At 37.1% G+C, this 25,266-nt stretch overlaps 1 protein-coding gene across 1 annotated transcript in view; it reads right to left on the bottom strand.

The window, feature by feature from the left end:
* ENTREP2 (endosomal transmembrane epsin interactor 2) overlaps window positions 1-25,266 on the bottom strand; it is a 740,326-nt gene that overhangs the window by 280,617 nt on the left and 434,443 nt on the right. Inside the window, exon 3 of the mRNA XM_063449144.1 lies at window positions 18,429-18,539. Within this exon, the coding sequence (XP_063305214.1) occupies window positions 18,429-18,539 (111 nt within the window). The remainder of the gene's footprint in view (window positions 1-18,428; window positions 18,540-25,266) is intronic.

Genomic DNA, 25,266 nt, shown 5'->3' with positions numbered 1-25,266 from the left:
GTCTGATAGAGGTATCAAAGGTTACAGTTATTAAGACGCTCACCATCCCATATGCATAACATTACATTTGTATTTTAACATTAAAAAAGAAACTCATGATTATCCTTAGGGATGGGTTAAAATGCAATGTTAACTGCACTAGATATCTGTAACAAATGCAATAATGATAATTAATGTTTAAGGACTTATTCGATTAGCCTCAGAAGGATCAAAGGCTACAATCATGAGGCTTGAATTGGTAGTGCATTAACCAACGGGATCATCCCCCTCACCTAAGTAGTGGCTGATGACACAAGAGACTACCATCAGATTTGTAGGAGAACTTAACTCACTGAATTTTGGACTAGTACATAGACCATGAGAGAAAGCATTAACAGGATTTCTGACCCTTAGAGTGACTGATTTAACCGGATTTAATGATGCTCAGATGTTCGAAACATAACTGCAAGCAGATGAGGCAAAGTCAGGAACATGCAGAAGTTAAGAATTACAGAGAGACAACAGAATTATAAGACAATCCAAGGTCTAGCAATGCAGCTTAGAATTAAAAAAAAAATACAACTTCAATAACCAAATCACACCAATACCAGTAACAAGAACCATGATAGTGTGCAGGCTAAGCTGAGCAGTAAGTTTGTATAGATGTAAGGGAAGTCTTTTTGAGTAGTTTCATAACTCTGACACAACAACATGCGTGAATTATATTGTCGGAATGACAGGGCACAATGAGTCCCTTAAGAATGATGCCATGGAACACTGGAGCAACAGGTTGTCCGAGATCAGAATTGCCAGTGAAATGATGCACAGTGTGACGGAGAAATGTCTGAGCATCAGGTATCCTGACATCCTTCTGTCATGAGTTCTCCAATCAAAATTGGGCAAAATCCTCAAAGACAAAGCTAAATATACTCTGCAATGTGAGACCAGTTACAGATTCATTTGATTCTATTTCAGGGAAGCAAATATAATGTGGCAGCCATTTACAGAATGCCCTTTGCTCTCACGGTTACAGTGCCACCTATGCAAGGTGCAATCACTTCAGAAATTCGCTAATAACAGTGTGGAACACCCTCACGTCCCTAAACAGCACCCTTATCTTAACACCATCACATACAATTTTCTAATGACATTCCACCAAGTAGTGGAAATGTTTTAGCAATTATTGCAAAGCTGGAAAACAGTGGAGGTTGATAAAGTAGTAAATAAGGAACAAGTCAAACTAATTCACCGTATTAGTGGAATCCGATAGTTTCATTATTAATTAAAACTGCTTTGTATTCCGTGTTCGTTACTTGCAAAGTCAGTGTTTTCCCGAAGAAAAAAACCCCAGAACAATATATTCTGATGGTAAACCAGACAACCCGAACTTGTATTCACACAACTGATATGTCATACATCTAACACTATATACCCTTGATCTCTGTAACAACCAACATAAAAATGCCTGAAAGTAGAAACTAGTTTGAAAGAAGAAAGCTGGCTTTTTGATATGCAGTGAAAATAGTTGAGTTAATAGAACATTCTACACGCTGAAAAAGCATACATATTTTACGACTTATGACAGAATGATTAGAACAGAGCTTGTTATTTAATTCTGCTCCATAATGAGATGACAATCATTCTTTTTTGTATTTTGATATTTTTCTTTCTTCATGTTTATGATTGATTACTACAGCATTGTGTTCATACGAGTATCTCAATACACTTTTAACTTTTATGGTAGTTTTTATAACAGCACCCACTGCTACATTTGAGAAATCCATTACTCTATATAATTCATCACAATCGGTTATTTTCCATTTAATTAGGTAATTAAAATGTTGTGGAAAATACACAGCTGGCTCAAGCTACACATAAAAAATTTATAACATAACACTTGCATGCATTTCAGAAATACATTTTAAAAAATAGTCGAAGAGGGATGTTTTGGTTTCGTAAAATCACTGGGGCATTATCAGGGTGAGGAAAAGTGCTGATATTTATTACAAGACCTGTAACTTATTAACAATTATTTAAGTACATTAAAACAAAGCTATAGTATTATAATTGGCTAAGATAATTTCTATAAACATAGTGCTTGTTTTAATTAACAGCAACACAGTGAAAATCTGTCTGGCATGACCTTATAGGTTACATTGTAATTTAGTTGCTGGTGTTAAGCTGCCCTACACATAGTTATTAGCGCCTTTGTAATCAATAAAACTAGCATTGGCAATCTGTATTCATATGTAAAGTTTTAAATGCTTTAACTTTCTCTGTATGTCCCACTGCACATCATACCTGGTCTACAATACAAAGAGAATTAAGAATACGAGGATTACCGATTTAACAGGTAGATGTGGTCAGATACTGCTTATGGTAAAAAATTACAGTAGTTAAAACTTTTACTGGATATTAAATAAAAAAGATCACCAGATGGTGGGCTTTCGCTACAAGATTTGACTGATCAGAGTAATACTAATAAACAATAAAACATGAAAAAACAATTACTCCCACCTTATTTGATTGCTATTTCCTGTCCTAATGTGTTTTATACCCCACCTCCTATAGACTGTAAGATAGTTTGAGCAGGGTCCTCTTCAACCTATTCTACCTGTATTTTTTTTGTAATTGTCCTATTTATAGTTACATCCCCCCTCTCATAATATTGTAAAGTGCTACGGAATCTGTTGGCGCTATATAAATGGCAATAATAATAATAATAATAATAATAATAATAATAATAATAACAATTATAACAATCCAAATATTTTATACCTGGTCCAAACTAATCCCTGTGACCCTTGAAGGGTTTTGCAACACAATCGAGGTGACTATGTTTTAAAGTATCAAAGTGTTGTGTTCTGAAAAGTGGTGTAAAAGGAGCAGAATCGTCAGTGGAATGTGTCTGTTAGTAACACTGGTTTCTATGGTGACTGTCCCACTTTTAATACGAAAGACAACTTTTCAGAACACAACACTTTATATCAATAACTTTCCTGCAATGACTATGAACTCAATCCCAACACTATACCACATGGAGAATACTTTGACAGCCATATTAGATATAACAGATTTAGAAGGTCTTTTCTATGCACCAAATATACAGTGTGTTACCAGGTTACCTAAAAATAAAACACTGTGTGGGAATCCTCGAGACCTTTTATAAATGATGGAATAACAAAACAATATTATGAGATGTGGTTAAAGCAACTCTATCATGGTGTAATTTGCAAAGACCCCTGACAGTGACATCACTGCTGTGTGTCCGATGGTCAGCAGGACCATGGATTTGTGATAGTCCGGACCACAGGTCGGGACCTAGGTCTCTCCTCTATGCACACTATGTGTTGTCCGCTGGGAAATAACCTCATATGGTATATCAGTGGTCTACACATTTTTATGTTGTGACGATTGACTATGCAAAATTTACCACAAATGTATAGGAAAAAAACTTTTACCCCAGCATTAGCTACCAGCTACAGCAGCCCACTGGGAATTCTCGCGGTTTCCTGTTCAGTCTGTTTGGCTCTGGTTAGTGTAAACGCAAACAAAAAGCGCAAACAAAGAAAATGCAAGCACAAAAAAACTAATTTGTTTTGCCATATTTCATTCTATTGTATATCCAAATCCATATTTAATTGCTGTTAGCTTGAAGGCTGTTAAGATGTACTGGTCAGGCATATCTAGCAACATGAATTCATTTTGTTTGTTAGTTTTCTTATTAAGCTAATTGCAAATTATTCGTAATCCTGACAGCTGCAAATAGGCGGCCTCATTGAAATGCATATTTTACACAGAGATTAAGTTAAGGTCAAGACCTGGTTTAGATTGCTGAGGTTTAAACAGCTCCCATCTCCCTAATAAAGAAAGCTGCAACATACTTCACTCGTATTGCAACTCAGACATTATTGAATATTGTGAATTTAAATGAACTATTTTATGCATGATATAGAATGACTGCTAATGTTTGATGAAATTGGATTCATCAGCTTTAATAAAGGGAATTCAGGGCGATGTGGAAAGGAAAATGCTGAAATTGAAAACAGCATGCAACTGATTAAGTGGAAACAAAGAAATAATGAAAAATTGAAAGACCACATGCAAGGATTTGTTAAATTACATTTGTTTTTCATTAGATTGCCACATATTAGGTATCTGCTTTACCAGTAGTTGCAATGAGAATATTACTCTGAAAGCTATATTGTTTCTATTGGGTTGTACGTTTTAAAGGACACTTCACAAATAAACTGCAGACTTCCTCTAGACTGTAAGCTTGTTTGAGAACGATCCTCATCAACCTATTGTACATATTTTGTAATTGTCTTTTTTATTGTTAAATATTCCCCTTTTACAATATTGTAAAGTGCTGCGGAATGAGTTGGCGCTATATAAATTCTTAAAATAATAATAATATCATAAGTAGCCACATAATTAATAAATCTGATTGTGATACTGACATGTTTATGTATATTTTAAAATGACATATCTTGTTCACATATATCTCTGAATTCAATGACATCCTGAAGCCACGATTGCCTTACCAGCGTCATTTATATGGCAAGCAGGATAGGCTTAAATCTTTCTAGAAACAGGGACACAATTGCATTCAAAATACAGGTTTGTATTACTAACTCTATAGTATTCCTTGAAAAGTATTGATTTTTTTTTTTTTAATTATGACTGCCCTTGGTGCACAAGAGCAAACACTGACCCATACACACATTCCCTTTCACGTGCAAATACTCATTCACTCACAATCAATTTCACTGATTCATGGTGACTGACGCAACCACACACACTGACTCAAGCCGACACACACACTAACTCAATCAGACTGACACAAATACACTGACTCAAGAAGACTGACTCAAACACACACACACTGACCCATGATGGCTGACACACATAAACTGACTCTAGCAAACTGACACAGACATACACTGAACCATGAAGACTGACAAACAAACACACACACTAATCCATGAAGACTGACACACATTCATGCAGACTGAAACACATTCTCTGAAACACATACTGCGAGGTTTTGTTAAATATATTGACTTCATTTTATTTATCAGTTAGCTGTCCATAGGTTCCAGGCATCTTGACTGTCCCTAGCTGTGTGATGGCCCATCTCTCTCCGTGTCTCAGCTGCTAAGCCCCACTTTCTGCTACGCTCCCGCCCACATGTCTTAAAGCACAAGGATGGGAGAGAGCGAACAAAGCACCCTTGCACTGCTGCTGTGTTTGTTAGATGTCTGAGAGGCAGGCCTTGCTCTGAGTAAACAAAATTACTTTGCAGGCTTGAGTGTGTACTGGGCTGTAATAAGCAGCCTTGTTAGTGCTATCTGGCAACAGGTGCCACGGCCTATACATGCTCCACATATATAGTTCCGATTAATGGAGACTATATGGAAATGATGATTATTGCCCAAATGAGCACTGTAGCTGCTGTATGCACCTCCTTACAAAGAGCCCAAAGAGGCTGTATGCACATCCTTACAAAGAGCCCTAGGAGGCTGTATGCACCTCCTTACAAAGAGCCCTAGGAGGCTGTATGCACCTCCTTACAAAGAGCCCTAGGAGGCTGTATGCACCTCCTTACAAAGAGCCCTAGGAGGCTGTATGCACCTCCTTACAAAGAGCCCTAGGAGGCTGTATGCACCTCCTTACAAAGAGCCCAAAGAGGCTGTATGCACCTCCTTACAAAGAGCCCTAGGAGGCTGTATTCACCTCCTTACAAAGAGCCCTAGGAGACTGTTTGCACCTCCTTACAAAGAGCCCTAGGAGGCTGTATGCACCTCCTTACAAAGAGCCCTAGGAGGCTGTATGCACCTCCTTACAAAGAGCCCTAGGAGGCTGTATGCACCTCCTTACAAAGAGCCCTAGGAGGCTGTATGCACCTCCTTACAAAGAGCCCTAGGAGGCTGTATGCACCTCCTTACAAAGAGCCCTAGGAGGCCACCTAATTGGCCTAAATGAAGTGCAGGCCTGGTTCCCTGTCAATCATTTTTACACGATCTTCCCTTTTTAGTCAGTATAGAGAAGGTATACAGAGTAAAGAAGAAATCAAATAATGTTTCTAATTCTCATCCTCATTTGTAATGTGTCTACTGGCTTTACCTGTACTAAACTGGATTGTGATGCCAATTTCTAAATCTTGAATATAAACTTCAGAAAACAGAATCACATGTAAATAGGTTAGCACTTGTATAAGTGACTATCAATGTTTTATTAAATTGTGTAACAGTCAGAGAAGTGACAGTTCCCAATTTAGGAAACAAACCAGACATAAAAACTAAAAAGAACTATGAAGATTCTCAAATCACTCTTCCCACAATTTCTAAAAATGTAAGAAACGTTTTCTAGTGCAATGTGTACCCATCACATTTTATTATAGGGCTGTTAAAAAACGTAGTTTCTTGCAATAATGAGTTAGATAGCTTTCTAAAGGCACAGAATTGATTATTTTTAAGAAAAAAACTACCTTGGAATCTCCTAAAATTACTCTTAGAAATTGAAGCAGGGGGTGGGCCTGGCTGCAGAGCAGAGCAGACAAATGTTGCAGCTGCTCCCGCATCTAACCTCACAAAACGCTGATTCCTGTGGAGCTGGGGCCGTGACCCGGCCCATACTGGCTACCAAGCAAAGGGGGACACAGAGACCTGCGAGTAGATACCAAACAAGTGGATTTCTGGCACCGGTACCGACCTCCCCGATGTTGCGGCCTACAAGCATGGCGGACCTGGAAGAGACGGCCGCTCTCCTGCCGCATCAACATACTGCAAAGCACAGTTTGAGCAACCGTTCCCCACCCATGGACCGGCGGGCGTTATCCTGGTCCCCACACATTCACAAGAACTGCTGCTGCCTACTATAACTTGGGCTCCGGACGCCTAGGGACCAGCAACACGGCGGACGCAACATGTCTATTGGGGTCTACACCCATACAGCATCAATCCTCGAGCCTAGACCTGGTCTTTCAGCAATTCTGGGACAAACTGTAACAACTCCTCGCACAGCCGTCTTCGGCAAATGAAGGTACGCCACAGGAGATGGGGAGGCAGAGAAGGAGTGGGCCTGTCCTGGGTAATACATACCCCCCTTCCCCAGCAATGGGCACTCGCTGCCCACCCAGGCTGAGGGCCACTGGGAGACTACCCCTGCAGCATCGACCACATCACCGGAAGCCCGACCGCAGCGGGCCTTGGCAGAACACCGGGACGCCCAAGTTGGGAAAAACTCGACCTCAATGAGTACCAGAGCTTGTGGCACACAGATGCAGACCCCAAGCAAGGTCTTCGACTGGAGAAAGGCCACGCCATTTCCGCAACTCACCTGCATCCCACGGACCCCCCAAGCCCGAGCCTCAACAATGCCGCGAGATGGAATCGGCTGACAAAGCAGTCTGAGAACTGAGCCCAGGCATGTGAGCAAGCACAACACCCGGGCTGACACCCAGGGAGAACCACACCGCTACTGCTGAGCTCCACACAACCCACACAAGCGGACACTTACTTTTAGCGATTTTTAGGCTCAACTCATGCTATTGAGCACCTGATGACATCCCACAACACTTCAGTCTCAATAGCGTTAATTTAGACAACTGTAAATAAGATGGTTTTGCTCCCATTAGGGGTCTTCAACACTGTAGACAACCCCAACATAGCGAAGCATGTGTGTCCTAGGGTGGCAACTAGACTGTTGATTCAAGCTACCACAATAGTTACATAACTGTTCATTTTTGTCTTTAATATTCCTGTTAATCACTTAAAGTATAACATGCCTGACATTCAATCCTGCCTATAGCTACCTACTAAACGCAGTACAATGTTGACTCAAAGTACATAGAGTACGCAATAGCACAAACTACTGTGTCATTTAAAAATTGTACCATGTAAATCTCACTTTTTTTATACTACACCTTAGACTGCGCAGAACTACCAGCTATTTGTTACGCTTTACTATATGGTATAGCTTATTGAGCTTAGCCCACTTAGCATGATTCATTTACACATATTGTTAGCTAATGATAGGGCATAATGGTATACATGTTTAACATTACTGCAATAGGCACAGCAGCTTAACATGCCAGTATGTCTACAATATTCGTATTGAGGCATGCGCAGTTTAAGCAATCTTTTCATTTTCCTATGCCACAGTTATATGCATGTGACTAGCTTAACTAATTAATATAAAAAGAGGATGACAATACTAGGAGATGATATATTGTGTTGTATTATCCCTACCCTGTATGTATCTTTATCGTCTCCCCTTCTCTATTCTGTACCTTTATAATTATTTGCCTCAATAAAAGAAAGATTGACAAAAAAAAAAAAAGAAATTGAAACAAATCAAGTGATTCATCAAAAGAGTTACTGAAAGTCAAATTGCAACCATCCAGACCAAAAATAACCAAGGTACGACTATGGCTAATTTAGTCATCTTTTCTATAGTAAAGTATGCTGGCCTACATTTTTTTAAATTATTTTTGAAATTTGTTATAATTCACTATTTAGTAAATTTAGTTTTTTGTTTTCATACAATCTGTAAACTTTTCTGCATTTTAGTATTGGTGTAGTGTTCCCATTAAGGTTTGGAGGGAAAGACAGACTTTTTAATTTCTGAAAACGTTTAATATTCTGTTTCAAGAAGACAGAGGGAATAGAATACAAAGGGGGGTATATATCAGCGTGTTGTGAAAAGCCACAGTTAATTCTCATCATTATTTTGATCTTATTTATTAATGTGAATTAAAAAAGTGGCATTTGCATCATAACAATTTCTGTCAGTCTCCACATAAACTTTTATTTCAAAAGACCGCCAGTGGTGGAAACATTCATAAATAAAAATGTTGACAAAAAAAAAAGGCACACATTTTAAAATGGCAATTGAAAAAAAAAAATGAATAGATTTAAATAAATTTACTAACATTTTACCAAAAAGTAGATGGAAACATAGTGGCAACACTTCCCCCAAAATTTTATATCAGAGAAGCGCTTTGATTACACTTTCCTAAAATTTGAAATTCACTTTTAATTCACTGTATTTCCAACAGTTTACACTTTAGTGAATAATACATTGTGTTGTTAATGCATTGTGTGTTTGTAATGGATGCATGAGTGTAAGCATGTTGATGCGATTGTAGTGGGAGTTGTATATTGTGCACCAAACCCTTCTACATGCAGATATTTTGCTAGACAAAAAATTATTTGGACAGTCAAGCTTCAGGCTCAGGAGCAGTCTCACCTAGTGTCAGGGAAGGCTGGTTAGTACATGGAGACTATTAGCATTTTTTGTACATAGAGACCTTTGGCATGTTTTTAAAGCGACACTCCGCTGTGCAAATCATCATAATAATAATAAAAATGAAAACAAATAATTAAAAAACACTATTTAATATATATTTCCTAATTGAAAACATGCATGCATTTAATTCTGCATTTTTCCTTTGAGAGTATATCTAAAAACAACTTTCAAAAGCTGCAGAAGTCTTTTGAGATGACTAGCTAGATGCAGCTAAATGAGATGACTTTGCAAGGCAGGTGTTCTGGGCAATTGACTGTCTATAAAGTTAATCAACCAGGAAGTAGTAGGACTGGTTATCTGATTGACAGTAAGAGGGGTGTAACCTTGTTAATTTAGAAAAGTGTCATTTTTATTGAAAACTGAAAACTCTCCACGACTTCACTTTTCACACTAGCTAAAGTGCTTTATATAACTGGCATGTCACTTTCAGGTTTGAGGAGGGAAGACCTACATTATATAAAATACAAGGTGATCTTTAGGACCAAACTCTTGTCATTGAGCAGGGTGTTTTCCAATAACCATTTACCCTCACCATCTGCAAAGCATTAATGCAATTTTTTCAGGGGGTTATGCCCTGACTAGTACAAGGGGTCACAACAGGAATTCCAGGCAATATTTTAGTCTTCTCTATTTCATTTCCGTGTCTCTTCCTCCTTCAGCACTCAAGATGTTATAGACTATAGCTTGCATTATGGCTGCAAGAGCATCATGGGAGATGTAGTCCTGGAGTGCCGAAGGATGCCTACCCCAGCTCTAAAAATTTCAGTGGTAGCAGTAATGCCTGTCACAAAAAAAAGTGTATCTAAAAATACTATAAACACAAGGAAGGTGTCAAAAAGACATGTGCCTCTACATACCTGCATACCTACCTATCGGATAATACAACTCACATTATGCTGACGAAGCACTGAACTGATGAAAAAATGATTTGTTATTTTGTTATGATTTATTCCTCAACAGTCTAACACAGAAAATGGTGTTTGTCAAAGTAACTAACGCTATTAGGTCTTTACATTTCACAGTGATACAATGTGAATGTTTTTATGCAGAGAAACACACTGTCACATGACTTGCTTCACCAACAAGTTCCTTATTTAAACAGCTGATTACTTGCATTACCCACACCTGTGCCTCATCAGTCATATTTATTTAAACTGACTCCCTGCTTCCTTACTTTGTCTAATTATTGAGTTCTTTCCTCTGATGCAGCTTAGAGCATAGCTGATGTTGATTGCCTGTTTTTCACACTCTTTTGATACAACGTTCTATTTTCTGATCGCGGCTTGTTCACCACTTGCATATGCACTTCATTTATTTACTTCCAGACATGTATTTCCTGCCTCAATCACAGCTGTCCCGCTATTCAAATCGACAATCAGTAAATAAATCAACATGTTCAAAAATTTTAATTAAGAATAAATATATATATATTAATGCATATACTCACACGTTATTTTTCTGATTCAAATTAACAAAACGACAATAATTTTAGAATGCGTTACAATAATTTTCTCTACAAGAAAAACAAACTATCCAAAAGATGTAACTTTTATTTTTAGAATGAATGATGTTTAGTTCTATCACAAATTATTATGTAACCAGCTAGATCCATGCTAATAGGACATAGCCAGGCTGCATGATTCATTAAAAAGGAATTTAAGATAAAGCGACTGTCAAGTGAAGTCTCATTATAAAAAATAAAAAAAATCTCACATTGCTGAGCGGTTAGAGATAAATCCAATAAACAAATATACATCACTACCAATAAACATTAAACAGTAGTATTACCAACTGATATGCTGTATAACAGATTTGCACATGCTCATAATATTTAAGTCTGTCATCTATCCTTATTGAGAAGTGAGTCATAGCTTAAAACAATAATGTATTTGGAAAAACTTAAACTACGTTTATCATTCATCTTAGCGTTTGAAAAGCCAGTCTCTAAAATTAGATGGCCTATCTATTCTGTTAAAAAAGGAATATTATTGTATGAGGGACCCCAAAATAACTATCACTCACAGGTCGTTTAGATCTGAATTCTGTCAACTAGTGTTGGGGAATCCAAACTTTGTTTAACTTGCATGCATAGTCTAAGCCAGGGCTGTCCAACTTGCGGCCCCCCAGATGTTGCTGAACTACAACTCCCATGATTCCCTGGCTATCTGTTTCATTGAAAGAATCATGGGAGTTGTAGTTCAGCAACATCTGGGGGGCCGCAGGTTGGACAGGCCTGGTCTAAGCCAAACAGGGAAGGGATGGCAATATTTGGCTTGGGAGGCAAGTATAAATGAATAAATTAAAATGAGTAAGTGGATACCATGCTTGCTTGGTCGTTTTCCATCAGCTCAGCAAGCTGGGATGAATTTAGATTTGTTTAATGCATTAAATAGAATGTAAGCTCGTTTGAGCAGGTTCCTCTTCAACCTATTATTCCCGTAAGTTTTTTTGTAATTGTCCTATTTATAGTTAAATCCCCCTCTCATAATATTGTAAAGCGCTACGGAATCTGTTGGCGCTATATAAATGGAAATAATAAAATAATAATAAAATAGATAATATACTCACCAACAGAACTTTAGCCTAATGTAGCAGTTTTCAAGTATAGATCATGCCCCTGCTGTCTCACTGCTCAATTATGTCATGTTGGAGTTAAATTACTTTGTTTATGCAGTCCTAGTCACACATACCTGTATGTGACTTGCACATCATTCTTAAACCCTTTCTGTAAAGAGAGATATAATGTTTACACTTCCTTTATTACAAATTATGCTTAATGTCGTATCTCCTGCTCTGTTAATAGCCTACTAGACCATGCAGGAGCCTCCTGTATGTGATTAAAGTTCAATTTACAGAACAGAAAATATCAACTTCCTTCTAAAGCAAGTTAACAACTGATTAAAAATTAAACTATTTTCATGCAGCCTGTGTGAGTCACAGCCAGGGGGCTGTGACTAGAGCTGCATAAACAGAAACAAAAGTGATTTAACTCCCAAAAAGCCGAGAATTGAACAGTGAGACTGTAGGGGTATGATCTATACACTTTACACTATACATTGAGCTAAAATTGTTTTGGTGACTACAGTGTCCCTTTAATTTATTAAAAAGTGAGTTGTAGTCAACAGAAAACCAAACTGCTAAAGCTTTGGTTAGAATAGACAAGATGCCAGGTATGGAGAATTTTCCACTTCTGCACTTTTTACCTATGTATTGGATTCAATATCCAATTAACTATGATTTGCTGCTTCATTAATATGAATTGCTCAGCTTTGCATACAAATGTTTCAAAAAATATACTTGTAACCAGAACAATGCAATAATTGCCCTAATTTGGAAATATATGCATACCTATAGACATAGGCATAAACATGATCATGCTCTGAGTGTTTCACTGTATAAATTCAACGCCTGCAGAATGATCTACATCTGTAGGTTCTTACAATACTAGCAGAAAGATCCATTAGCAAATACTGTTTCCACTTAATGTTCCTGTTTAATTTGGATATACATTATACAAAATGTTCCTGAATAGGTGAAAATATGTGTTTTAGGTCCATCTAATAACAAAGTAGAACACTGCAAGCAGACGTTTGCTATGTGATACACGTAATGAACTGGCGAAATGCATTGCAGCTTTGCAGAGATGGGCTTATTTCTTTTCCCTGTACAAAGCTATGTTACAAAGTAACTGCATTACATTGATGGGAAGACATTTAAGAGAGTGAGATAAAGAGAGACACCCTGCTGTTTGAAATACTTACAAGTGGAGTTTTGCCAATGCGCTATAAAATGTATAGATATAACGAGGGCTCCAAGATCTCCTATTTCATTTGTTTGACGGACATATTTCACCATGTTGTTAAATGTGCTATAACTACCTTTTCTTTTCCAGAAACATAGATTGAGGAGCCAGATAAAATCCACAATCCTCTGGTCTCTAGATAACTGGCTCTCATCTGGATAATTATGAGATTTATTTGAAGCCAGTTTGTCTGATGCAGTGTGACTTTATTACAGAAAAGCATGTTTTCTCTTCAAAGGAGTCACATAAATTGGATGCAACTTCAGATTCTATTTGGATCTTGAAGAACTGTGACTTATTTCCCTCATAAGCATTTCAGCTGCATTGCTAGAATTAATGAACCTACTGGATAGCAAATGGACACAGGAAAGCTCCTAAATTTCAACTCTTGTTACAGGCTGGCTAATGACACTGATGGAGGTGGTTATACTTTTGCAGGTAGCCTAAATATCTCTTTAAGAGCATCATTACATTTGGATGGCTCGATGGATGGTTGGATGGATGCATAAGTGCATAAGGGGAATCAACAAAGTAAAGAAGGAGAGTATATTTAAAGAAGAACAACTACCACAACAAGAGGGCATTGTCTTAATAAAGAGACACAAAGGTTTTAAAATAATATCAGAAAGTATTACTATTATGAAGGTATTCATCCACGGGTACTTAAGGAACTAAGTGTAGAAATAAGTAAAGCTCTGTTTTTAACCTTTCAAGATTCTTTTCTTTCGGGAAGTGTTCTGGAGGATTGGAGGAAGGCTTATGTGGTTCCTATATGCAAAAAGGGTTCCAAATCCTTGCCTGGAAATTATAGACCTGTGAGCTTAACTTCTGTGGCTGGGAAAGTATTTGAAAGGTTATTAAGGGATAATATTCAAGAATTCTTTGAGAAGACGTTGGTTATCAGCAAAAAAGGTTTTGTCGTGCATTCAAATTTTAACCTCTTTAGTTTTGAAAAATGTCACCTCGGAGGAGATGTAATAACATTATATAAATATATCTGGGGCCAATACAAACCATTGTGTGGAAATCTATGCACAAACCGGACTTTACATAGGACACGAGGTCATGTGTTTAGACTGGAAGAAAGAAGATTTTGTTTAAGGCAAAGGAAATGTTTTTTTTTGCCTTAAGAACAATAAGGATATGGAATTTTCCGCCTCAAATAAGTGGTTTTATCAGAGTCCGATCAGATGTTTAAACAGCAACTATATGCTTACTTGCAAAAAAAGAATATTCAATGATATCATTTTTCAACTGTAGGGTAATAGCTTCTTGATCCAATGATAAATCTGACTGCCATTCTGAGGTCAAGAGGGAATTTTTTTCCTAGTTTGTTGCAAAATTGGAAGCGCTTCAGACTGGGGTTTTTTGGTCTTCTTTTGGATCAACAGCAAAAAAAAAATTGTGAGGAAGGCTGAACTTGATGGACACGTCTCTTTTCAGCCTATGTAACTATAATACTATGTAACTACTTTACTGAGATGGTAGTAAATTCATGGAATGGCCTTCCAGTTGAAGTAGACAGAAAGACAGATCGATAGATAGATAGATAGATAGATAGATAGATAGATAGATAATTTAATTTTGTTGGGAGGCTTTTTCTTCTCCTTTCAATCACATCATATTTCATTAAAGAGTGAATATAACATTTTCCCCATGTTTCCCCCATGTTTCAATTAGATGTAAGACTGGAAAAAAACAAGGAGGCAGACGGGGGGCGGGGTCAGCATGACAGACCCACGCGGTGTAGGAATAAAAGTAAGTTTATAAACTACTAGAGGGGGTCAAGGGGGAACTGGCGGGGGGAGGTTTAACAGTATAGGGCTAGGAATACACGTTTATATTCCTGACCCTAAAGATTTCCTTTAAAAAAAAAAAAATGTTTGTGAAGAATACATCAAGCAATATTTCATTTCATGATGTACACTATCACAGTTATTCACTAAAATAAGCATGGTAAATTTAAAGTGAATTAAAAAGTTAAGGGGAAAATTGCCAAACAGAAATAATTTTCCAAGCCAGATACGCTTTTAATTCAGCAACGATGGCCTTAAATTTAAAATTCACTTTGAATTCTCTCTTTAGTAAATAACCCTGTATGACTGAGATTGCATGGACTTTAGCATAACTGACCTTGAGTAATCTTCTAGCTCAGACATGTCAGATTGTATGTAAAATTTAGGCTAAAAAAGTGCCTCTATAGAATAGCCTGGTATAAAGATTTGGAGAACCTTTGTCTTACAGGTCATAGAACACCTCATACAATATTGATCTCTCTGCGATTCTATTAAGACACATAGCACACTGGATTAGCTGTCATGAAGGTGGTGGCACCGAACGTTATTAAAGAAACAGCTTTACATCATAGGTACTAGTAATAAACCCTGGATAAAAAAAACCTGTTGAAAGAAAATGTTAACCTACTGAACCCCACCTTCCACCCTGATGGACAAGATATTTGTAACTCTTGTAAAACATGTTATCAGTGTGAAGCATAATTATATGCATACTATAACTGGAGATGGGGTTCATTTGTATACAAATTCTGGATGGAGCTTGAAATTGTTTAATTTATCTCAAATATTGTGAATTCGTTTTTGCCTAGAACAGGGGTAGGCAACCTTCGGCTCTACAGATGTTTTGGACTACATCTCCCATAATGCTTTTACAGCCATATTGCTGGCAAAGCATCAAGGGAGATGTAGTCCACAACATCTGTAGAGCCGAAGGTTGCCTACCCCTGGCCTAGAAGTTCACTTGGAGGGTTTCATATATTTTTACATGTTGATAACTGGATTTGCATAGCAGCTTGCTACTACATTGCATAAGGTTGGACTTGTCTCTTCTATATGATACAGGTGAGATTGTAAGCTGGTTTAAGCAGGGCCTTCGTCACTCCTTTCTCTAATTATAAAGCAATGCAGAAAATGTTGACACTATATAAATACTAAATACTAATAATAGATACCTACTTATATCTTGTAGTGAGAGAAAATCTGGATGTCATTATCCTTTAGATTTCCTCAAGCCTTACAATATTTAAGAGTATCCCAAAAATCTATTAAAAACAACCAAGAGCCCAGGAGACTGAATTTGTACTGGTTCATAGCACCCAAAGTAGCTATTGATATGATGACTATTGTTTTGCATTTAGATTCATATATGATTTACTAAGAAAGGAAGAATAGTACATGGGGCAAATTGACAATGTTAGAAGAAATTCCGTTATGATGATACGCTCATGGGTATCATATTTTTGTGTTGTCCATTCTCACGTGTCCAAACAGCATTTTAGCTGATATGGGTTTTTTGCCCATGTCAATAGAAGAAGTGTTGTATCAAAGGATACAAGTGGTAGAATGATAGGATTAGGGAAGAAAATGCCTCTCTCCATATTTCTTCTTTACACACATTATATTTGACATGTTGATGAAGATCTATGTTCCTTGCTTCATAGCACCTATTAACCCCTTAAGGACACAACTTCTGAAATAAAAAGGAATCATGACGGAATAGTTCCGTCATGTGTCCTTAAGGGGTTAATCACAATATCCATATATTTATGTTGGATATATAATTTCTGTTCGTTTGGATTCAGGATGTGCTATATACACATTATTGATGACATTTTTGATAATACTTTTTACAACCCTACCTCCTTTTTCCCCTTTTTTTCTGTCCTCTCTAATTAATTCTTAAAGATTTAAAGCATAAACAACCAATAGTATAACAATTAGAATATGATATTAGTCACACATTTATATGAAGGGGGGTAAGAGCTAAAAATGTACGGATTCCTGAACAACAGTCATAAAATAAACTCTGGTACTGAATTTAAACCAAATAGCTTTTATAACTCAATATAATATCCAAGCTGGTAAACTGAATCCCTCACAACATTGAAGTGTTGCGAGAGACTTAAACAGATATGAGAAACACCTTTTCAATTCTGAGTCTTGATCATTCGCAGATTTATGTAAATGCTATTTAATACGTCATAGATTTTAAGTATGCATATGCAAACACAACCTTCCCCATCCCCCCCAAAAATATAAAATTTTGCAACTTTTTGTTTTCATACAGAGTGATATTTAAACTAACAATAAACACCACACTGACAAGCCAGAGGTCTGTACTGCTTTGCTCCAAACACCGTGATAAGGGGGAAAAGGAACCGAACTATACTATACGGACAGAAGAGCGAAAGGGAGGAGAAGGTGAAGAAATATGTTGGGAGAGTAAAATGGATGGCAGAGGACAGAGGAGCAGTGAAGTAGAGGAATAAGACAAGAGCATGTACGGAGAACAAAAACAGAAGCAATATCTTGTTAAAGATAATTTTAGAGAAATAACTAGAGTAGTCGAATGAGAGAGAACTATCAGGAGGAGATGCAGAGAGATGGTTTAACAGTGATTAGATAAAAAGACTGTTGAAATGAGGGGATGATGTAGGAAAGGTGGGTAGAACAGTTAAAGGAACACTATAGTCACCTAAACAACATTAGCTTAATGAAGCAGTTTTAGTGTATAGATCATGCCTCTCAGGTTTCACTGCCATTTAGGAGTTAAATCACTTTGTTTCTGTTTATGCAGCCCTTGTCACACCTCCCCTGGCTCTGATTGAAACAGCCTGCACAAAAAAAAACTGGTTTCACTTTCAATCAGTAATGTAAGTTACCTTAAACAATTGTATCTCTTGCTCTGTAAATTGAACTTTAATCACATACAAGAAGCTCTTGCAGGGTCTAGCAACCTATTAACATAGCAGGGGATAAGAAAATCTAAATAAAACAGAACTTGCAATAAAGGAAGGATAAACATTAGATGACTCTTTACAGGAAGTGTTTAGGAAGGCTGTGCAAGTCACATGCAGGGAGTTGTGACTAGGGTTCATAAACAAAGTGATTTAACTCCTAAATGGCCGAGAATTGTGCAGTGAGACTGCAGGGGCATGATCTATACACCAAAACTGCTTCCTTATGCTAAAGTTGTTTTGGTGACTATAATGTCCCATTAAATACAGTCAAGAGAAGGTAAAATACAAAGTGTAAAAAAGTGAGAAAGTAAAGGCAATATTTTCTCTATAATACTGCCATGCTCTATAAGTTTAGCAAAAAGTTGTTTGATTTTACTTACACCCAACTTCCTGTCAATTTTATATTTGATTAGAGTTTTGTATTTATATCCCTAGATTCACAAGTAGAAGACAGGATAAACCCCAGCAAACTCAGACTTTAATACTGTATTACAATGTTCCCCATAGATGCAGAGGTGAACGGAGCAGGACATAGATCCAACATTAAGGTCAGCTTGGGTGCACATTTTACGTACTTACCAGCTGACAGCCTTCAAGGGAGCTGACGAGCTGAGCATTTTGACAAGAGAGAATGGAGCCAGCGAGATTCAACATGACACACACGGCAGAGAGCAACATGAAGAACGTTATCTGCAAATAAATAAGACATGAGGAGATGTTAATTTATTCATAGAAATAGTTAAATATTATCATTCCATGAAATATAAAAGTGACCTCTGACCCGCCATTGGAACGCAGAGATTTTTGATGTTCTAACCACACACTTCATAAAAGAAATCGAAAAATATTAACTTTTAACTTTTTACACTGAGCAAGAATTTAATTGCAGCCCACGTTAGTTCGTTTAATGGGCTCTGATCCAGAAGCACATTTCCCATCATTTGAGTTTAATATTTTAAAATGTGTATGCAGTCAGTTTTTCTTCTCCTACATTCAAGCTTGATTGCTACTCATTGGAGAAGTTGTGTAAAATGTAACAGGGGAAATGCCATCAATAGTCTATGCCTGCTAGTTCCAGGTCAGACAAAGGGAGTTTAAATGGTTTAGTGGTTTAGTTAAGTGTTTCTCCAACAGGTAATTCTTCAGCTTCTAAGGATCGATAATTGCCATGACATCCACCCATATATGGGCTTGCAAAGCTTAATTGGCAATAACGTGTTTTAATCCCTTGAGTTACTTGTTGGGGAAATCATTCCTAAATTGGCACTAAACATTTTTGACTTCATATTTCTATTCACATTATTTTTTTTTCCCTCGTAGAACTAACCAAAATAAATTATTGAAGCTCTGGTAGTCTGTAAAGTACGTAACTTAATTGTGATCTGAATATTTATAATAGTACACATGCTGAACATATAACTTTCGAACAAGTCCAAGATATAGACAGTTGTTTCTTTAAAAATCGATCTACTTGATGTTTATTAGATGTAGTGAAAGTGTCTCTTATATATTATACCTGCAGTACCAATTGGACTATACTTTAAATTCATTGCTAAGTGGAGAAAAATGTCTGCATTTGCATCTATGACATCTAAATGCATTTCAAATATTATAATGGTACGAGGCAGGCAAAAAGAATATGGAATGCTAGATGTAGAACCTGTTTTGCATTAATAGAGCTTTTCTGTGTCTTTGTACTAAATTGTAGGCTTTGCAAGTCTCTCTGAACTCCCTGAGCCCACATACATTTCTGTAATGGATCGGAATCCTAAATTACCATTGAAAATCGGACTACAGATGTGACCTGTGCAGTGGTTGATACAGTCTCACACCATTATGGGATCAAAAAGAAAATATTAATAAGCAATGGATTTACCATATCTTGGCAAGATGCAATAGCAATATTCTGTAAAATATATTAGAACGCTGAGTATTTAATGTGGCACCAGTTTGCATTTATGCTATGTTACGGTACAAGTCCAAATGTCGCTATGTTTTTCTTTCCACTAACAACATGTCCAAAATGGTTTGCATTAGCCCTAGTATAATATTTCTTGTAGGATTCATTTACTTGTTAACTTCCACAGAAACTTACTGTACAGAAAGTCTGTCTGTATATTGTTCCCTATAGAGCTTGAGCGTGCAAAAAGCCTTACATTTCGCACAGTCTATATTCAATCTATATCATGAAGCCAAACTCAGAGGAATAGGAAACATTCAGAGCAACCTTTTAGAAACGTGTCGAGTTTTGATGACTAAGAAACACAGACAAAAATAAAGGGGTCACACAAGGCTTGTGGTTGTCTGTCTGTACAGTAAGGCATTTATCATCACTTTTTTAACTTGTCTAAAAAAAAATCCTATAATCTTCTCAAACTTTAAAAACTGGACTTAAAATATATAATATATATATATATATATATATATATATATATATATATATATAATATAAAAAATGCAAATATATATATATATATATATATAGTGGTTTTATGTGAGTAAATATCTAAAATATAATTTGAATAAACATCTTTATATCTTAAAATGTGTATCTATGTGTATGTATAATCATTAATCAATATTAATATTGATAGCAATAAAATATTTAAGGAATTTCAATGTTAAGGTTAAATAAGCTAAATTGAAAATATTTTAACTATAATGTGAATTACCTCTCTGAACGCTCAAAACAAAATGGTTTTAGTACCCTGTAGATTTTTAGATATATGTGTCTGTTCCCACCATATCAAATCAAGATAATACCAGGCATATGTGTTTTAAAGTGGCACTGTCACGTAAAAAAATAAATAAAAAAAATTACGAATGAAATACCACTGAACTTCCAGTGCAATCAACACTTCACAGCACTTAAACACAATCAGCTACTTTGTTTTTGTTTGTGCTGACGTGGTGGAAGATCTGTTGAGGTTCTCGTGATTTTACATGATCTTCCGTAAATTCCAGTTTTGCATTCTCAAGTTTGTGGGAGAGTTCAAAGATGAATGTAAAAAAAAAAAAAAAAAATGTATTCGTTAAAGTTTCACAGAAAATTTTAACACAAAAAAGGCAAAATTCACAGTACAAATGCAAAAAACAACTCATACAAAAGGAAAATTTAAGTGTTCAGTAATCCATAAGCTGCATACGGCAAGGTCCCATCCCTGAGAATTACTTAAAAAGAAGATGTAATCACTACACATAAAATATACATTAATAAAAATTTGGCATAAAAACGCAATAGAAATTGAATATAAAACCTACGTCTTTTGTTCCTTTTATTGGAAAAGTGCTTTGATGTCTATTCTGCTGGCTAATACAGTGCTATCCTTTGTCTTTCTACGTTAACAAAATCCTGTTTCACATCCCCATTTTAACACAGACTGCCATTAGTGAAATGGCAGCCGGCCAATTTCTGTCTTGTGCCACCATTTATTTACAACTTCCAAATCAGATCATTTTTGAATTGGAATGAAAGAATGCAATGCCAAAGTTCTCAGCAAGCCGAATTAAATTATAAAAGGTATCTCATGCTAATGTATCTATGTCACTTGTGGAGTTGTCTTTGTTAAAAAAAAAAAACTTATAAATGAGGTCTAATTTGCTTCATGCCACCTACAGCAGAAGCCTAGAACATCAATGTATTTCATTATATGATGAAAGAATAGTTATCTAGCGGTTTTCACTTGAGAAAAAGAGAAGATGTTTAACCATCATGCCTAAAAAATGTTTCATATGAGATACTTCCTCATTGGTTTGATGATGAAGAATTAGCAGGTAAATGAATTTTTCAGAATATTTGTGGTCAAGAACTGTGTTTAAAATATGTTGAGTTTCTAAATAGAATAAACGTTTATATATCTTTAAAATTGAAAGGTTATAATCCAGAATAAAAGCACAGCTTATTATTATTAGCATTTATAACTTATTCCATAGTGATTTACGGTGTTATTGGATCTGTGCCACCCTTTTGGATAGGTAGGTATCAGCCTGATATGCAAATGGCCTGGTTCTTTTTGTAATAGCACAAGATGAACTAAAACCAGCTTGAGATCTGAGTGGGGACCCACCGTAGGGCAGGCTGAGCTGTTGTTCATTCTCAATACTCTCTTGCACCTTCTTTTTTTGCTCACAGTGTTATTAAGGTTACTAATTTTATGAAGGTTATTCATCAAATCCTAAATAAACATTAACAGTGTTTATATTCAAAGACATGATTATGGGGAAAGGACATAATATCAGAGCTTAAAGGTATACTATAGTGCTAGGAATAAATAGCTTCCTCTGCCCAGCTCCCTCCCTCGTGGCCCTCCCCCCAGAATTGTAAGGATTAAAACCCTTACTGTACTTAATCAATTCCAGCGCTGATGTTCCTGAGTTGGTGCTCTGCCTCCTCCAACGTCACCCAGTGAGGGGTTAATGTGCATGCATGGTGAGTGCTGCAAGCGCATTAGGCCCTTCCCAGAGGAAAGCATTGCTGCAATGCTTTCATATGGGGATTTAACTGAAACTGGATATCCTCATGCAGAGCCTGAGGACATCCAGTGACAATTAGATGAGCAAAAGTCGCCTAACCACCAGGAAGTGCCTCTAGTGGCTGTCTGATTGACAGCCACTACAGGCAGGCTTAGTCCTGCATTCTAATTATTGCAGTTAATCAGAACATGACTCTGTCATTACCCTGTCACTTCATAAAATCATTATGCAGTACTCATATTGACTGTAGTGGAATTTATCTGAAATTCCAATGCAATCAGAAAATATCATACAATAAAAAAGTCTGCTTTGTTATGTAGTCAAAACCAGAGTTGCGAAAACCTGAAAAAAAAAAGATAGCGCTTCTGCCAAGTTTAGTCTATTCCAATAGTGATTTCTAGTGACAGCTGATCTATTTGGGATTTCTCTGGATCCTTCATAGACTTTGTATTGTACTCTTGTGCTTGTGCTTGGAATCCTCAATCACACTTGCACTTTGACCTGCCCTGATCTTGCTACAGCCTTCAACAACAACAACACACTCTCCCCTGCACTAGACACTCTTGCTCCCTCCAACTTCATAAAACTCTATGACATCAGTTGCCGCCTTGGCATTCTAAGTAAATGCACTACTTGCAAAAATTCTCTCTCACTGATGAGCGTGTCTGTAAGAAATCTTGCTCTGGTACTAATTTGATCCACTATAAATGTATTCTTAGTTCATCCAATACAGCCTTTCACTTAGCCAAGCCATCTTATTTCTCATCTCTTATATCTATTCTTTCCTCCAACCCCTAATTACGTTTCTCTACTTTCAACACACTTCTGCACCCACCTACACAAACCTCTGACCTGACTTTAGCACTCAAGACCTTACAGACTACTTCTTAGAGATAACATACCATCCAAAGCAGCATCCCAACATAAGCTTGCAAAGTTCCACCTCCTATCACCCCCCACTGTGACTCTTTGCTTAATTCCACCAGCCACTAAGGGTGAGTTTTGCTGTGTACCATCTTCTTCACACCTGACACCTGCCTGCTTGACCCTATCACTTTACACCTAATACCGACTGCTTCCAGTAACCTCTAAACCCCTGGAAAAACTAGTCTATGACTGCTTCCTGTCTTTCAACTACCTTTTTGATACTCAGCAACATGGCTTCCATCCTCAACACTCAGCAAACTGCCCTCACCAAGGTTACTAACAACCTTCTGTCTGTTAAAAACATCAGTGCTTTCGAAACGGTAGATCCCCCTCCCTCTCCTCATACAGACTATTTTGGTCTTTGCAACACAGCTCTCTCTTGGATCCACTCTTATCTCTTTAACATGTCCTTTGCTCTGGCCTTTGCTGGAGACACCTCCTGTTCAATGCCCTTGTCAATTACAGTCCCTCAAGACTCTGTCTTGTGTCCTTTATTCTTCTCCATTTATATGTCTACTCTGGGTAGGCTTACCAACAGTTACATCTCCAAATATCACCTTTATACTGATAACACTCCATACCTTTCCACCCCTGATCTATCTCCATTTGTCCTTTCTCATGTCAGCAACAGCGTATCTGGAAATTAATCCTGGATGCCTCTCACCACCTAATAATCAATACGACTAAGACTGAGTGCCCTTTTATTCCCCCTCTAGATGTAGTCAGATTTCTGACTTCTCTATCACTGTTTATGGCATCACTACCTCTCCATGACTCTTAGTCCACTGCCTTGGAGTTACATGTGATTCCAATCTGTCTTTCATCCTACTTCAACCAACTACACAACATTTCTAAACTCCGTCTGTTTCTAGGTGCTGACACCACTAAGCAAATCATTCACTCCCTTGCTATTTGTCACCTGCTACAATAACCTACTAACTGGCCTTCCTCTCCCCCTTCAGTCCATCCTTAATGCCTCTTCCAAGCTAATCCACCTTACCTGTTGCACCTGCACCTCTCCGGAAGTCTGTTTACTATTGCCCATTCAAAACACAATTAAACTCAAAATTATCATCCTGACCTACAAAGCCCTTTCTAATGCTCTCCCCCCACACCCTGTAGTCACAAATCAACAAATATACTTTAGGATTCCCCTTTGGAGAGCCAATTTTAGTAGTACTGTAGTAACTTAATAAACTTTCTACTTACTGAAAAAGATTTGCAGTTCTCTTTGAAACATTGTCAAAAGTGAATTTGCATCTTGTTATAATAATTTAAACAGACGGTCTAATAAAACAGAAAATTGTTTTTGAGCCAACTATTTTTCTTTATCTGTTTCTATTTAGACGCCCAATTAAACTTACCTTTATTCTAAGACATGCTCTTCACTGCAGCCAGATCTGCCTATGATGGAGTTACCAAGCTTCATGACTTTTGTACCATGAAATGCTTCTCAGTGTGTTATCCTCCGTCCCAATGATTCTCTTTGAGAAGCATTACCTCCAATGGTTCTCATAGAGAGACAACCAGTGTCCAGCATCACCACACTTTGCTTGTTGACGCTTGGTGTAAAATAGGTTCAATCATTTTAGTCTGAAGCCCCTGGAGGCTATCTGTCTGAGGTGAATTACAAATACCATTTCCTCAGAAATTGCACGGTTTTCATCCACAAGGCTGGGACAGCATTTATGCAACAATACCATTTCATTAAGATGAAGTGATTTTGGTGACTATTTTGTCCCTTTAACCCCTTATGGACCAAACTTCTGGAATAAAAGGGAATCATGACATGTCACACATGTCATGTGTCCTTAAGGGGATAAGCAGAGTTGCACCAAGTCCTAAACAGAAGCTAAAAATGAATACATTAGTACAACATGTCTAGCCTCTTGAGTAACAAGCATTCTTCTATTCCGCAAATGCCTTGTAGCAAGTTATATAACTACTATGGCTAAAAAGTACTTAGATATACAGTGCTCTCTAATAATTCCCTGTGACAATATCTAAATGTAATTTA

This window comes from Pelobates fuscus, chromosome 3 (assembly GCF_036172605.1).
Source record: "Pelobates fuscus isolate aPelFus1 chromosome 3, aPelFus1.pri, whole genome shotgun sequence".
NCBI classification, from domain to species: Eukaryota; Metazoa; Chordata; class Amphibia; order Anura; family Pelobatidae; genus Pelobates; species Pelobates fuscus.
The sequence above is the reverse complement of the archived record's forward strand: the minus strand, read 5'-3'. Positions and strand labels throughout refer to the sequence as shown.